This window comes from Quercus robur, chromosome 10 (assembly GCF_932294415.1).
Source record: "Quercus robur chromosome 10, dhQueRobu3.1, whole genome shotgun sequence".
Lineage (NCBI taxonomy): Eukaryota > Viridiplantae > Streptophyta > Magnoliopsida > Fagales > Fagaceae > Quercus > Quercus robur.
Genome location: NC_065543.1, coordinates 14,016,458 through 14,033,482, shown reverse-complemented (window position 1 = coordinate 14,033,482; position 17,025 = coordinate 14,016,458). Strand labels below are relative to the sequence as shown.

Genomic DNA, 17,025 nt, shown 5'->3' with positions numbered 1-17,025 from the left:
ACCGTGATTCCGACGCTTTGTTGGGAGAGCTGGGGGGATCGTTCCTTCAAGGCTTTGATGATGCACTCCGTCAACTTAAGAAAGCCTACCCTGAACTGGACGTGTCAATGATCAAGATCAGACGTCTGCTTTGCCCGTCGCTTCAGAGAATACAGACGACCTCTTTGGTGAAGATGTGGTTCAGGGTGACGGAGAATTAGTTCCAGCGAAGGATGTCCAAGATGTCGACCCAAAAATGTAGATCAATATTACATCTCTTTGTTTGTATTTATTTTAAGAACGATCCGTCTTTATTTTTGTATTAAACAGTTGCCCCCAGGGGATTTTATCCGTCATTAATGCTTTATCTTATTTTTATGCATTCTAATATTTTTTGTTTGAAACTTTCTTAAATATCCGTCCTCTTTATGAAGGAGAGATTGAGAAAATACTCGTCTATGTTAATTCTTTTATAAAGGTGTTGACGGTCTAGTATCCATCTAGTTGTACATGAATTCTCGTTATCCGTCTAACCATCTTGGTGATCCGTCCACTTTGTGGATTATGTTATTTCACCCTTTGGGTGATCCGTCCACTTTGTGGACTAAGTTATTTCACCGTCTTGGTGATCCGTCCACTTTGTGGACTAAGTTATTTCACCCTCTTGGTGATCCGTCCACTTTTTGGACTAAGTTATTTCACCGTCTTGGTGATCCATCCACATTGTGAACCAAGTTATTTCACCCTTTGGGTGATCCGTCCACTTTGTGGACTAAGTTATTTTACCATCTTGGTGATCCGTCCATTTTGTGGACTAAGTTATTTCACCCTTTGGGTGATCCATCCACTTTGTGGACTAAGTTATTTCACCATTTTGGTGATCCGTCCACTTTATGGACTAAGTTATTTCACCCTTTGGGTGATCCGTCCACTTTGTAGATTAAGTTATTTCACCCTTTGGGTGATCCGTCCACTTTGTGGACTAAGTTATTTCACCATCTTGGTGATCCGTCCACTTTGTGGATTAAGTTATTTCACCCTTTGGGTGATCTGTCCATTTTGTGGACTTCGTTGCCTGTTCGTCTACTTTGTGTAGCATATCCATTCGTAATAAACATCCATGTGGAAAATCAAAGCTATGTCTGAATATTCTTCTTTAAAGAAAATGCGTTTGTAGAAAAAGTACCTGTCCCCTTGGGCTTAAAAAGGCACAAAAAGATTGTAGCAAAAGTCAAAGAAAAACTAGTAAATTGTAGCTAAAAGAATGAAATAAAATAAAATGGGAAATCGCTGGTTTCTCGTATTCTCTCTACTGGTAGTATTTCCGAAGATGCTCCGTGTTCCAGGGGTGCTGCAGCTTTTGTCCGTCCATTGTCTCGAGGTGGTAGGTGCCATTCCTTTGCCATGATGTGATCCTGTAGGGACCTTCCCAGTTGGGGCCGAATTTTCCTTGTGAAGGATCTCTAGCGGCACCCATTACTTTCCGTAGTACAAGATCCCTGACCTGGAAGTCCCTACGCCTCACTTTGTTGCTGTAGTGTTTCGCCATGAGATTCTGATAGCGCGCCAACCTCTGCTCTGCTGCCGCTCTGACTTTGTCCACTAGATCGAGTTGGAGGCGTATAGCCTCTTTGTTCTTATCTTCATCATAGCTCTCCACCCGGTAGCTCGTGAGCCCTACTTCTGCGGGAATGACAGCTTCGGTTCCATATGCAAGTCGGAATGGTGTTTATCCAATGGGTGTTTTTGCTGTGGTTTGGTATGCCCACAGGACTCTAGGTAGTTTGTCCGGCTAGATACCCTTTGCCCCCTCGAGACGGGTCTTGATTATTTTGAGCAAGGAACGGCTCGTGACTTTAACTTGCCCGTTCGCCTGTGGGTGTGCGGGTGACAAATAGTGATTTTTGATCCCTAGCTCCGAGCAGAAGTCTCTGAATGCGCTGTTGTTGAATTGCTTACCGTTGTCAGAGACCAGTACCCTGGGTATCCCGTACCTGCATACGATATTTCTCCAGACAAAACTCCGGAAGTTTTTCTCCATGATGATGGCTAAGGCTTCCGCCTCGACCCACTTAGTGAAGTAGTCTATGCCGACGACCAAGAATTTCAGCTGTCAGATCGTCGTCGGGAATGGGCCCATGATATCAAGTTCCCATTGTGCGAACGGCCAGGGTGCCATCATAGGTGTCAGTTCTTCGGACGGCTGCCTGATGAGATTGCTGAACCTCTGGCATTTGTTGCAGGACTGGACATAGACTTGCGCATCCTTCATCATTGTAGGCCAGTAGTATCCTGCTCGGATCAACTTGTGTACATGTGATCGTGCGCCCGAGTGGTTCCCACAGATACCCTCGTGTACTTCTCTCATCACGTAATCTGCTTCCTCTTTGCACAAACACCTCAGGTACGGTCGAGAGAAACCCCTTTTATATAAGACGTCCTTTATCAGCACGAATTGTGATGCCTGGACTTTCAGCTTTCTTGCGGCGCCCTTCTTTTCTGGTAACACCCCAGCCTTTAGGTAGGAGATCAATGGCGTGGTTCAGTTATATTCAGAATTTACCACCTACATATTTGTTCCATCATCGATAAGTGAGGAGATTTGGACAAATGATAATACCTGTTCGGGAACCAGCATGAATTCGGCTGACGCAGCTTTTGCTAGGTGGTCAGCCCATTCGTTCTCTTCTCTTGGGATCTGAATGAATTCGACTTCGAGGTTGCTGATTCGATATTTCACTTCTTCTAAATATCTCTTCATTCTATCGTTCTTGCACTCGTAGTCGCCATTAATCTGACTCGTCACCACTTGTGAATCACAGTGGACAATTATGTTTTTTGCTCCCGCGACCTTTGCAAGGTCTAGCCCGGTGACCAAGGCTTCATACTCAACCTCGTTGTTGGTTGTTGGGAAATCCAGTCGGATCATACATTGTATCTTGTCCCCCTGCGGAGTTTGGATCACTACTTCGGCTCCTCCGACTCGTTTGTTTGAGGATCCGTCTGTATAGATATTCCACTGTTCTTTCCCTTTTACCAACTGGCCTTCCCCTAGAGTGAACTCGGCGATGAAGTCAGCTACTGCCTGCCCTTTTATGGCCGTCCGCAGGCGATATTGGATGTCGAATTCACTTAACTCTATTGCCCACAAAGCCATTCTTCCTACTGCTTTTGGGCTATTCATGGCTTTTCTCAGTGGCTTGTCCGTTAAGACAACGATTGTATGCGCCTGGAAGTATGGCTTAAGTCTTCGCGCGGCGATTACCAACGCGAAAGCCAACTTCTCCATCTGAGGGTACCTTTCTTCTGCTCCATGGAGTGCACGGCTGGTAAAGTAGACGGGTTTCTGTGTTCCATCCTCCTCTCTCACCAAAGTTGAGCTTACTGAGGCTTATGAGACGGCCAAATAAAGGTAGAGTTCTTCGCCTTGCACGGACGGACTGAGCAGCGGTGGAGACAAGAGATACATCTTCAAGTCGTTGAAGGCCTTTTGGCATTCATCCGTCCACTCAAATGATTTTCTTAGAGTGCGGAAGAATGGTAAACACCTGTCCGTCGCCCTTGAGACGAACCTGTTTAGTGCTGCTATCTTTCCATTTAGACTTTGGACCTCCTTAATCGTCCTTGGTGGTTCCAACTCCATTATGGCCCGCACCTTCTCCGAGTTGACCTCTATTCCTCTTTGGGATACCATGAAACCCAAGAATTTTCCCGCCATTACTTCGAATGCACATTTGTTCGGATTCAGCTTCATGTTGAATGATTGGAGCGTATCGAATGTTTCTCTGAGGTCGTCTAGGTGATCTTTTTCATACAGGCTTTTTACCAACATGTTGTCAACATAAACCTGAACGTTCCTGCTGATCTGATGTGCAAACTTCTTATTCATTAGCCTTTGGTATATTGCTCCAGTATTTTTGAGTCCAAAAGGCATCACCTTGTAGTAGAATAATCCCTGGCTTGTGACGAAGGAGGTCTTCTCCTGATCAAATTCGTCCATCCTGATCTGGTTGTAGCTAGAGAAAGCGTTCATGAAGCTTAGGAGCTAGTGTCTTGCAGTCGAATCCACCAGGGTATCTATCCGTGGGAGTGAGTAGCTGTCTTTGGGGCAAGCCTTGTTGAGGTCTGTGAAATTTACATACATCCTTAGTTTCTGATGGCCTTTTTAACCATAACGACGTTCGCCAACCAGTCGGGATAGTATACTTCCCGGATGAAACCTGCCTCCAGTAACTTCCGAACCTCCTCGGCTATGGCCATGTCCCGCTCCTGGGCGAAGACTCATTTCTTTTGCCGGATGGGAGGGAAGGAGGGCGACACATTCAACCTATGGACCATGACCGAGGGGTCGATTCCCGGCATGTCTTCATGACTCCAGGCGAAGACGTCTTGGTTATTTCTTAGGAAAGTTGTGATCATCTGGCGTACTAGCCAACTGGCTAGTGTGCCAATTTTAGTCATTCGTTCAGGCTGCATGTCGTCAAGTCTTACTTCTTCTAGCTCTTTAACTGGCTCTGCTAATGCTCGCTGCTTCCCAATACACATCGTTTACTACTGATCCTCCATCTTTAACATGGTGATATAGCATTCTCGCGCTGCTACTTAATTTCCCTGCAGTTCTTCTACCCCATATTCCGTCGGGAATTTGATCATCAGGTAGTATGTTGAAGTTACCGCCTTCCAGGAATTGAGAGTGGATCGCTCAAGGATGGCGTTGTTGGCGGACGAGCAGTCGACTACGAGAAACGTTATCTCCTTAGTGATCTGTTAAGGATAGTCACCCGCCGTCACAGCTAGTGTTATTGTGCCCAAAGGGAACACCTTCGTACCCCCAAATCCCATGAGTGGGGCGTTCGTTGGGGTCAACCATTCCCTGTCGATTCTCATTTGTTGGAATGCTGGATAGTACAAGATGTCTGCTAAGCTGCCATTGTCGACGAGGACCCGGTGCATGTTATAATCCCCTATCTGCAAGCTAACCACTAGCGCGTCGTCATGGGGATGGTGAAGTCTCTGAGCGTCATCCTCTGAAAATTTTATGACAGGGTTATCTATTCGCGGCATCTTTGGTACGGATCCTGTGAGTTGGACGCTATGGACCATCCTGAGGTAGGTTTTGCGAGCTTTCTTGGAAGATCCGGCTGTGGCTGTGCCCCCTACGATCATTCTTATGTCCCCTATGGGTGGTCTAGGGCGCTCGTTTTCCCGTCGTGGGGCCTGTTCCTCCGGTGTATCAGTTCTTTCCTTGCTGACGAACCTCTGTAGCTTCCCCTGCCTGATTAGGGCCTCAATCTGCTGCTTCAGGTCGTAGCAGTTGGCTGTGTCGTGCCCGTGGTCTCGGTGAAAGCGACAATACTTGTCTCTTGGTCTTTTGTTGGGGTCTCCCTTCAACTTTCTAGGGAAAGTCAATGCTCTTTCATCTTTGATTTGCATCAATACTTGGTCGATCGGGGCAGTTAATGGGGTGAAATTGGTGAATCTTCCAGTGGGGGGTTTAGGGCGCTTTTCATCACGTTGATCCTCGGTTCTAGCGACCTTTTGCCCCCTATCTTGTCGCGTGTCCTCCTGCCTTTCCCTTTTCTTAGGCTTTTCCTCGCGGGCTTGTAATGCATCCTCTGCATTCATGTACTTGGTAGCCCTGTAGAGAACGTCCGTCATGGTCTTCGGGTCATTCTTGTACAAGGAAAACAAGAACTTACCCTTCCTTAGCCCGCTAGTAAATGCGGCTACGAGTATCTTATCATCAGCTTCGTCAATCGAAAGGGCTTCCTTGTTGAAACAAGTTATGTAGACCCGCAGCGTCTCGTCTTCTCGCTGCTTGATGCTCATTAAGCACGCGATGAACCTTTTGTACCGATGTTCGCCTATGAAGTGTGAGGTAAATTGGGCGCTCAACTCTTTGAAAGTATTGATGGAGTTTGGTGTCAACTTACTGAACCAAACCCTTGTAGGCCCCTTCAGCGTGGTCGGGAACGCCCTACACATGATCTCGTCTGGTACCACTTCAAGGTGCATCAGGGTCTTGAAGGTCTCTAGATGATCGAGAGGGTCCTTGACCCTGTCGTAGCTTTCGATCTAGGGCATCCGGAACTTCGGTGGCAGGGGGAATGAGTTGACGGACGTGGTGAATGGTGAGTCGGTTTTGTTCACTAAATCATCGAGATCAGAAGATACTCGTCCCTTGAGGGCATTCATCATGACCTCCATCTATTCCTTCATCGCCTGCATCTTTACGATGATAGGCGGAGGGGCAAGATCCATGAGAGACGGAAGGCTTATGTTTTGCCGCTGCTGCCCTCTGGCCTCTCCTACTCCCTTCGTTTGGCACTGTTACCTTCCTGGTTTTCCTCCTGAAGTTTAGGTCCTGCATCCCTTTGGCGTAGTTGCTCCTCCAGATCATGGTTCTGTTTCGTGAGTCGTTCTACTGCTACCATGAGAGTCTAGACCTGCCTTTCCAATGCAATAGATCTTGATGGCTCGTCTTCTTGAACGTTGTTGGTGGTAGCCATCGAGCGAGTGAGTACCATGCGACTCTTATGTCCGGGAGGCGATAGTCTGGCTTAAACTCTTCGCGTTCCCCATAGACGGCGCCAACTGATGATGCCGTAAAATCACCAGTGAGTTACACGATCCACGCTCGCTCAAACTAACAACCTGCAAGAAGAAAGAAGTGATCTCGTCGAGGGCACCGGTGTGGTGTCGGCCAAATACCCTCCGACGGTCAAGTTAGAATTGTTCTCAACTCTAGAGTGCTAGAGATGGTAAATTATGTGTACCTTGATTTGCGAGGGTATTGAGGCTTTTATAGTAGTAGGTTGACCTCTCCTCCTTGATGTGGAAGTCTTTTCCTTATAGGAATCCTCCTGAGTAATCCCAAACGTGATGGACAAGACATTTCCTTGTAGAGGGGATTTAACGCGCGTATCTTTCGGAATGCTCTTTGCGCTAGGTTTCTGATTTCCTTGGAGACTTTACGTGTGCGACAAGAATATGGAACTGCTCTAGGCCCCTAGGCTCTACTGTTGCCGGCCCATGGGCTCGGATCCGTCAGGCCCAATGTGGTGAAAATCCATTGTGCTAAATTTTGCCCCTTCATGAATTATGATGGAAAGGTGCAAAGAGTCAGACCAGAAAAGAAACAGAGATCACACAAACTAGAAAAGAAAGGAAAACTAGAAACAGAGCACCTCACGTACCTCTTGTTATTGTTCAGCTTGGGTGTTTTTTTTTTTTTTTTTTTTTTTTTTTTTTTTTCCTGTGGAGGTGGTGGAGGAGAGAGAGAGACTTAAATGAGAGAGAGAGTCAAAAGTCAAATTTTTTTTTAGATTTAGAGATAAATTTAGAAGGTAATAAATGAGAGTAATTAATTAGATTCTAATAAGAATATTTGTAATAATTATAGTTTTTTTTTAACTGTTGGATCTACTTAAATCCAACGGTTTAAAAAATGTGTAATTTGAACCTATCTCTTATGTAAATGTGTTGTATAGTATAGGAATATAAAAGTTGAGATGTTGGGTGTGTTGTAAAATGGTATGATATAATAAATAAAATAGTTTGAGATGGTAAAATGAGATATTTTGTAGAAACCAGATGCTAATGCTCAAGAGGCTCTTTAGTTAGTTGAAAAAATTAGTGTTTTTTGTTTACATTTTTAGTTTTCAGTGAGACCTACCACAAAAAAACTTGTTTGGTTTAAGAACTTGTACTCAATTTTCATTTTCAGTGTATTCCTTTTCATAGAAAACGAATACAATGACAATTTTGTAAATATTGTGAAAATATGAAGGGCCCCACCTAATTGATGTGAGTGTGTGTAAGTGAAAAAATTAACTTAAAAAAAAAAAAAAAAAAAAAAACAATGGCAAACCTATATATGATGTATTTTATGTATTCAAAACAACTTATCAGATACCCTCAAATGTGAAAATGAGTCCTTTTTTATATATTCAATTCCAGTATCTAAATACAAAAAAGAAAAAAAAAATGAAAAATGAATACACCACTTTTTGAAACCAAACAAGGCCTAAGTTAGACAAAGTGTAAGGCTACAACTTTTTTATTTTTTAAACAAGGGTACAACTTGTTGGAATAATAGATTGGGAGTGTTATAGTTTTAAAATCAAGTATCAAATTTGTTGGATTGTGAGCTATGTCATTCTACCTCAAAACCAATTGGTGATGAAGAAGACAAACTCAAATTTTTTATAGCATTCGACATCATACTTTGCAGGCCTATTTTTAGAGTAGTTGTAAGAAGTTAAATTGTGGTCCCCCAAAAAAATTGATAATGTCTAGATTGATAAGTATGACAATTTCGTAAATATTGTGATAATATGAAGGGCCCCACCTGATTTATGGGAGCATAAGTGAAAAAATTAACTTTAAAAAAAAAAAAAAAAAACTGTGTCAAACCTGTATATGATGTATTTTATGCATTCAAAACAACTTACCAGATACCCTTAAGTGTGAAGATGAGTCATTTTTTATATATTCAATTTCAATATCTAAATACAAAAAAGAGAAAATGAAAAATGAATACACCATGTTTTGAAACCAAACAGGGCCTAAGTTAGACAAAGTGTAAGGCTACAACTTTTTTATTTTTTAAATAAGGGTACAACTTGTTGGAATAATGGATTGGGAGTGTTATAGTTTTAAATTCAATTATCAAATTTGTTGGACCGTGAGTTATGTCATTCCACCTCAAATCCAATTGGTAATGAAGAAAACACACTCAAATCTTCTATTGCACTTGACATCATACTTTGAAGGCCTATTTTTAGAGTGGTTGTAGGAAGTTAAATTGTGGTCTCCCAACAAAATTGATAATGTCTAGGTTGATAAGTATTGTTTTCTCACATTTATTATAATAATAAAAAAATAAAAAAAAGAACCTAGGCTCGAATACTCTTGAGTTTGGTTTTTTACTTAATATTCAATTTTGATTTACCAAAGGAAATGAATTTCAATAATAAATTAATAATATAAAAAGGCAGCACCAACAGTCCAAAGAGTTAGAATCCTTAATCATAGTAATTTTATTGTGCATTCTATTAACTTAATTGATAAAATATTTTGTGGTCAAATAAGATATTTAGAATTCTAACATCTACATAAATTGGTAAAGCAACTCCTCTTGTGATAACTGGTATGTCCTGCCTCACTTCTTCATAAATTGCGCTTGTTATTATTATTATTTTTGAGATCCTTTCCCTTCCTTATTTACAGGCCAAACTAGCCCCCAAGTCATTCTTGAGAGCGAGATTATTGACCTAACTTTAGAAGCAGAAATTCAACCAGGTATGCTTGGCTTTCATGATCCTTCTTCTTTTCCCCCTCTTCTTGGTTCTGCTATGGGAAACTGCTCTTGCTCTTCTTTTAATTATTTCGGTAGGATCCCTCCCCCTTTTTTACACTGAATGCTTCCCTATAGATCTTGCTAAGGAGTTAGGGGAACAAGCAAAGTGGGATCCTTGAGGTGACAGGAGCACCTCCTCCAATTCAAGAGGCTTCTTTGAATGCACCAAATGAAGCTAGTATCTGACTTTTTCTTTTTCCCCTTTCTATTAACTTAGTTGGTAAAATATTTTGTAGTCAGATAAGATATTTAGAATTCGAATAATAAAGTGCTCCCATAAGTTGAAATTTTATCTCTCTCTCTCTCTCACATATAAATTATAGCAATTTTATTAGTATTTTTTTTAATACATATTAATTATGAAATATTAAATCTTCCATCCTCGTAACCTTTTATTAGCATTATTTCAACGAAGTATTATTTAAGACTTAAGATATATGGCAATGAATTAATCCGATTTCCACTTTAATTCTTATTTTATTTTATCAATTTTTTTTTTAGAAATTTATTTTATTTTATCATTAATTGTTCAATGTCAAAAATCAAAAATCAACCTCTCTCTTATAAAAAAAAAAGGGGGGAAATTGTAAATTACACCTCTAAAATTTGAAGGTATTTGGATTTTACACCATGAAATTTCAGAATTTGAATTTTACCCCATGAAATTAGGGGTGTTTAGATTTTACAATCCGACGTTTTAGAATTTGGATTTTACTCTCTAAAACTTGAAATTGTTTGGATTTTAAACTCTAAAATTCTGAAACTTTAGTGTGTAAAATCTAAACACTCCCAAAATTTATGGAGTAAAATCCAAACATTTAAAAAAAAATTAGGGGTAAAATCCAAATTTTGAAATGTTAAGGTGTAAAATTCAAACACTTTCAAATTTTAGGGGGTAAAATCTAAATTTTGAAATTTTAGAGTGTAAAATCTAAACATTCTCAAACTTTAAGAGTGTAATTTGCAATTTATCCTAAAAAAATGCATACATAGGGAATATATTTTCTTTTTGGAGTTGAGTTAAAAATCCTGATCTAAACGACATATATAGCTCCTCCAAATCCATAACTAAGGATTTTTTTTTTTTTAGGCTGCGTTGGAAATCCTGAATCCTGATCTACCTGACATATATAGCTCCCCTTGGAGCTTGAACCTGTGATGCCACCCCCACAAGCACTTAGCACTTAGTTACATAAGGAATATCTTATAAATATTTGAATCACAACTTATGTGATTCACATGTGAGGATGATCTAATTTAGAACTTAGTATTTGTTAACTTTATTGGGTGTTTTCATTTAAAAAATATATATATATATATATAAATATAATTTTTTTAACCGAATGTATAATGTACGTATATATAATGTTTTAAAAAGCTATAATTAGAGGAAAAAAAAGGTTCAAAAATTGTGCTTTAAATAATTGCAATTTCAAAACAGCATACCAAATGAGAACTTAGCCAACAACAAACCCGACCTTGCGTGCCTCCATTAGCTCATTTTTTTTTTTTTTTTTTTTTTTTTTTTACTTAAATGGGTTTACTAAATAAAGAGATATAATTACAAATGGAGACTGGTGAGGTTTAGGATAAACTTTTTTTTCTCCCCAAATCCTCATTAAACTCTTAAATTTCAGGAATTCTATTCCAGACCAATTCCATTTATATTTGAAAAATCCAAGCTTGTAACAAACATGTTTACTTATCTTATGGTTGGGTTAAACAAGTCGAATCAAGTTCAGGTAACCTAAAATTAAATATCTAAAACAAAGTAATGCTACATACAAAGAAAACAAAAATTGACATTTTTTTCATACATGGTGAGTTGGTAAGGTTTCACTGATTCTCATATGGATCTACCACTTATATCACTTTTTTATTTACCACTAACAATATGTCATATCAGCAAATATTAACATTTTTTTTTTTTATGTTTCTAGACTCTCTCAATACTATTTAACAGAACTTAAGCACTAGAAAGTAACCTAACACTAGATTAATTAAATCTTATGAGGACAAATAGACATGTAAAGGTATTTTAGTAATTTAAATTAATAACTAGGTTGACTTTAGGTACCTAAACTATAAAACCGAAACTGTTTTGAACTGACTATATAATTTTTAGTATAAATACAGTTAACACCCTTGAGATTTAGACTGATGTCAGGTAGGTCTAAATTTTTTTTTAAATTAACTAACTTGGTCCCTAATCACTATGAGAGAAATGAAAAAAAGTTAGTAATGGTTTAGGAAGTTGAGTTTAGGAACTAAGTTAGTTAGTTTTGAAAAGTTTTAAACCTAGCTGATTTTAATCCAAACCTTAAAGGTATTAACTGTATTTTACCCTAATTTTTATTTCAAGTAGGTTTGGATTGTCTCAATGATGATGACTTTGTAGTACAATAAATTAATAACTAGGTCGACTTTAGGTACCTAAACTATAAAACCCAAACCGTTTTGAACCGACTATATAATTTTTGGTGTAAAATATAGTTAACACCCTTGAGATTTGGACTGATGTTAGCTAGGTCCAATTTTTTTTATTTATTTATTTTTTTTAAATTAACTAACTTGGCCCCTGATCACCATGAGAGAAATGAGAAAAAAAGTTAGTAGCAGTTTAGGGTCCAAGTTGAGTTTAGGAACCAAATTGGTTAGTTTTGAAAAGTTTTAGACCTAACTGACATTGGTCCAAACCTCAAAGGTATTAACTGTATTTTACCCTAAGTTTTCTTTTAAGTGGGTTTGGATTGCCCCAATGATGACGACTTTGTAGTAGAATAAATTAATAACTAGGTTGACTTTGGGTACCTAAACTATAAAACCCAAACCGTTTTGAACCGACTATATAATTTTTATTGTAACAGTTAACACCCCTGAGATTTGGACTAATGTTAGCTAGGTACAAATTTTTTTAAAATTAACTAACTTGGTCCCTAATCACCATGAGAGAAATGAGAAAAAAAGTTAGTAACGGTTTAGGGTCCAAGTTGAGTTTAGGAACCAAGTTGGTTAGTTTTGAAAAGTTTTAAACCTAATTGACATTGGTCCAAATCTCAGAGGTATTAATTGTATTTTACCCTAATTTTTATTTCAAGTGAGTTTGGATTGCCTGAATGATGATGACTTTGTAGTACAATAAATTAATAAATAGGTTGACTTTAAGTACCTAAACTAAAAAACCCAAACTGTTTTGAGCCGACTATATACAATCAACACCTTTGAGATTTGGACTTATATCAGCTAGAGAGAAAAAAAGAGGCAGAAAGCCACATTGGATAAAATAAAATAAGTTAATGATATGTTTGTTTAAATAATAGGGTTTTAAGATATAAAAAATTACAATTTAACCTTTATTAACGCAGGGTTGGGCGAGGATGGGGCAAAGCAGGGCAAGATGGGTTTCAAAAGTCTAAACCCATCCCCACCCCTCCCCCCCATGGTGCAGGGCTAAAATTTCACCCTATCCCCACTCCACTGCCTTTACGGGTGGGGAAAAACCGTGCGGGATGGAGTGGAGAGGGGCGGGTCAAGTGGGGCGGGGTGGGGCAAAATTGCCATCTCTAGTTGTAAGTGTCCTAAATTAGTAAATTTGGTATTTGACATTTATGGTCCTATTCTAAGAGAAGTCACTTATTATTAATAATGATATTTTTAAACTACATAAAAGTCTAGTTTAAAAAAGGAAATATAGTATAAATAATATGATTAACTCTATTAAAATTAATGGAAAATTATTAGAAGAAATATTCTATTTGTTATAATGTCTAAGGGTATAATTCTCTCTCAGGAGTCATTATTATGTGTCCAAGCTTATCTATATCATTTTATCAAAAAAAAAGAAAAGGTAAAAATGCAAAACTGACCCTCTAACTTTCACATTTTTTCATTTCAGTCTTCTAACTTTCAATTTTTGTCAATTTAAGGCTCCGTTACAAATCTGTTACTGTTGCCGTTACACCCACCAAAACGACATTGTTTTGCAAGTGGCTTTTTTTTTTTTTTTTTTTTTTTAAATAATTCGGAATTAAAAGAAAATAAGAAAGAAAAAAAAAAACATTAAGGGGAATGACAATTGTCATTCCCCTTCCCCTGAATCAAAACAAAACAAAGGGATTCCAATCCCTAACTTTGAGAGAGAGAGAGAGAGAGAGAGAGAGAGAGAGAGAGAGAGAGAGAGAGAGAGAGAGAGAGAGAGAGAGAGAGAGAGAGAGAGAGAGAGAGAGAGAGAGAGAGAGAGAGAGATCACCAGTGACTGAGTTTGCCGCCCCTGCTCTAGACCTCGCCACCCCTGCTCGCCATGTAAACCACCTCGCTGCTCTACCTTGATTGAATCGGTGATGGGTGTTCTGAATCGGTGATGGGTTTGGTGCTATTCATTGTGGTGCTATTTGTCACACTTGAACAGGTCTAGAAGCTATTCATGGATTTGTGATCATGGCAGAGTTGAAACATTCTTATTGGAGTTTTGGGTTTAGGAATTTTGCTCTCCTTATAGAATTTTTATATAAATTATCTCCATATGTATCATGAAGATGCGTTATTTTTTTGTTTTTTTCCTCTTTTGTAATGTTTTCCATTTCAGAAAACTGGTGGGTTGGTTTTGTAATGCACAATAGATTTGTATCCTTGTTTCTGTAAGCTTGACAATCAAGAATGAATGTAAAATGCTTTCCATCAAAAAAGAAGAAGAAAAGAATGAATGTAAAATGCTATATGATAATTGAAAGATCTCTTTTCCTTTCAAATCATATATAGCTGGGATCTCATAACTTGTTCTATTGTCTGTTTAGTCAAAGATTTTGGTAATTGCATGTGCAAAAGAGAAAGCCAGACCCCTTTTGTTTTGTTTTAGTTCCCCTTAATGTTTTTTTTTTTTTTTTTTTCTTTTTCGAATTATTAAAAAAAAAAAAAAAAAAAAAAAAAAAAAAAAAAAAAAACTACATGCAAAACGGTGTCGTTTTGGTGGGTGTAACAACTGTAGTAACAAATTTGTAATGGAGCCTTGAATTGACAAAAATTGAAAGTTAGAGGGTTGAATTGACAAAATTAAAAGTTAGAGGACTGAAATAAAAAAAAAATGAAAATTAGAGGCCAGTTTTGTATTTTTGCCAAAAAAAAAAAAAAAAAAAAAAAAAAAAAAAAAAAGGAAAAGAAAGGGCATATCCATATCATTACAAAAGTCAGACACCTTATTCCTTTACGTTATGTCTTATAGTTATAGGGGGAAAAATGTCCTTTTCATTTACCAGGCATGATGATTGCCAGGTAAACATCCATATTTTCTCTTCTAAAAAAAAAAAAAAAGAACTTTATGATAAAAAAAATCTAAATAAATTTCTGTTCTGTTTTATTTACTAGAAATATTATGCATGAATTAATAAAATGTTATATGTAAATTGAAAAAAGATATTTAATATTATTGAAGTTGAATAATTAAACATATTGTAATAAAAAAGAAAAAAAATTATTTTAATTTATATGCAGGAAAAGTATCTTTTATTTTTATAATAACAAAAAAAATTGTTCTAAATCATAGAAACAATTTAATATAAACTATATAGTTTTTAAAAAACTTGTGGAACTTTTGGTAAGAGTTTGAATCATAATATTATTTTGAAATTGTAGTAAAAGAGTTTCACATACAACAAATTATTATATGATATGACATTTAGCACAAAGTTGTGTCTTGCTAGGATAATTAAATCAAAAGGTCAACCATGAGTAAAGAGGATAATTCTAAGATGCCACTCAACCGAGTGTGGCGGACTCCACCAAAGTTACCCAACACTAGTCACTAAATGTAAGCAACAAGCTTGACCGATAAAAGGAATCACTCAATTCAAAAACATGATACAATTATAACAAAATTTTCAGGTATACAACTTCCTAAATAGTCTTTACATCTAAAATCAAATAGATAATAAATTCTCAAAAAATATATTAAATAAATAATAGGCTATGACGGTTAAAAAATTTTGTAACTCAATTAATTGACACCTCCTAATTTCTTTAACGAAAACATTCAGAGTTTAAATTTTTTCTCTTCCGTTGTAGTTCTCACATAAAAAAAAAAAAAAAAAAAAAAAAAAAAAAAAAAGAGGAAGAAGAAAGAAAGGAGCCTATAACAACTATCAACAAGTTTCCATATATTATAACAATCACAAAGAAAAGACACGTTGACATCTATAATAAATGACACATCGCCTACATGGTTGTCATAAAATTTGTTAGAATATTTCTGCATCAATATCCAACTATCCACTATCTCAAAAAAAAAAAAAAAAAAAAAATCCAACTATGCATGGTTGTTTGAGTATTTTATTTATTACTAGTTAGTGATAGAACACGAACTTGGTTCATGCCTACAATAACTATTCCTGATATGGAATGTTGAAGTTTCATTTTTTGTATTTTAAAATTATAAAAAAATATATGATTTTTTGGACATATAGCATATAATATATGATTAATAAGAAATTTGGTCTAAATGTTAAGAACAAATAGAATACGTAATTGAATAAAGATATTTTCAAAATATTACTCAATAAATATTTTTTGAAGTGCTGTAACAATGAAAAAGTGTTGCACACTTGCACTAGATGAACTTGAATCTCTCTTATGTTGAACCTAGTGCTATCCTTTCTTAATTTTGCAATACTTCAATAACTTTTTATTAGATTAATATTTTGAAAATCTCACTGTTATACTATATATTCTCTATGTTTTTTACATATATGCTAAATTTTGCGTCAATCAAATGTTATTGGCTTTTCTGATCCATAAAATCACCTCTTTCCTATAATCTTTGATTGTTTTGATATTTTTCTTGGATTTAAATTATAAGGATATAATGTAATCTAATGGTAGATTTATTAAAAACCACATCTAATAGAAAGTTAGTGTTGTACTATTAATAAAAGTTACACCACTTATAACTTTACATTGGATGTGTTTTTGACAATCCATTACTAGATAATATTGTATTTTTATACCCTTTATGTTTGCAAAATCTCAAAATTATCAAAAATCAATACATATCTCACCTAATGATAAAAAGGAAAAAAACTATCTCATCTATAAAACTTTTCAAGTTATAGATATATGTTTTTTGTAATTAAAATTGTTGGATTGTTTAGACCCCAATTGTTTATTATGAAGCGGATTAATAGTTTAATAAGTCCAATTATGCCAATTTATCTGATAAAGTGTTAAGTAATTAAAATATATTAACCATATGGTATATCTAATATAGTGTCAAAAATCGCACAAAATCAATCATAATGAGAGACAATGATATGATTATGAAGTGGAAAACTAAAGGAAAACTATACAAGAGAAAACCACTACAAGGGAAATTAACCTTCCCCATAAACACTGTAAGGACCTGATTTGAGTCCTTGGCCTAAACGATGGATGGACTTAGGCCCAAAAAGCCCAAAACAATGAATTTGTAGAGAGTGGGTCGGAAAACTGGATAAAAATGAGTTAGATCACAAATAAGGTGGGCTCAATAGACAAGAACAGAGAAACAGATTGAATTAAATTAGAGAATATCGTCCTCGACACAATCCGAGGAGATCAGTTCTTATATACTCCTTACAAGTTTGGTTACAGAGTTGGTTCTTGATTGCTACAGTGTTTCTTTTGTGATTTTCTGATCCCTTATCCATGGAGAATCTCTT

General features: G+C 36.8%; 2 protein-coding genes across 2 annotated transcripts; both read right to left on the bottom strand.

Annotated features, from left to right (window-relative positions):
• Positions 1-1,288: 1,288 nt before the first annotated feature.
• On the bottom strand, positions 1,289-3,268 carry LOC126703866 (uncharacterized). Its single transcript, XM_050402928.1, has 4 exons — positions 2,600-3,268; positions 2,205-2,494; positions 1,780-1,973; positions 1,289-1,677 (listed from the first exon to the last, which is right to left on the bottom strand). The coding sequence occupies exons 1-4, from the start codon at positions 3,266-3,268 to the stop codon at positions 1,289-1,291; spliced, it is 1,542 nt and encodes a 513-aa protein (XP_050258885.1).
• Positions 3,269-4,746: 1,478 nt separating this feature from the next.
• LOC126703865 (uncharacterized) lies at positions 4,747-5,994 on the bottom strand. The gene has a single exon (XM_050402927.1). It carries the CDS (start codon positions 5,992-5,994, stop codon positions 4,747-4,749), a length of 1,248 nt encoding a protein of 415 aa, XP_050258884.1.
• Positions 5,995-17,025: the final 11,031 nt, after the last annotated feature.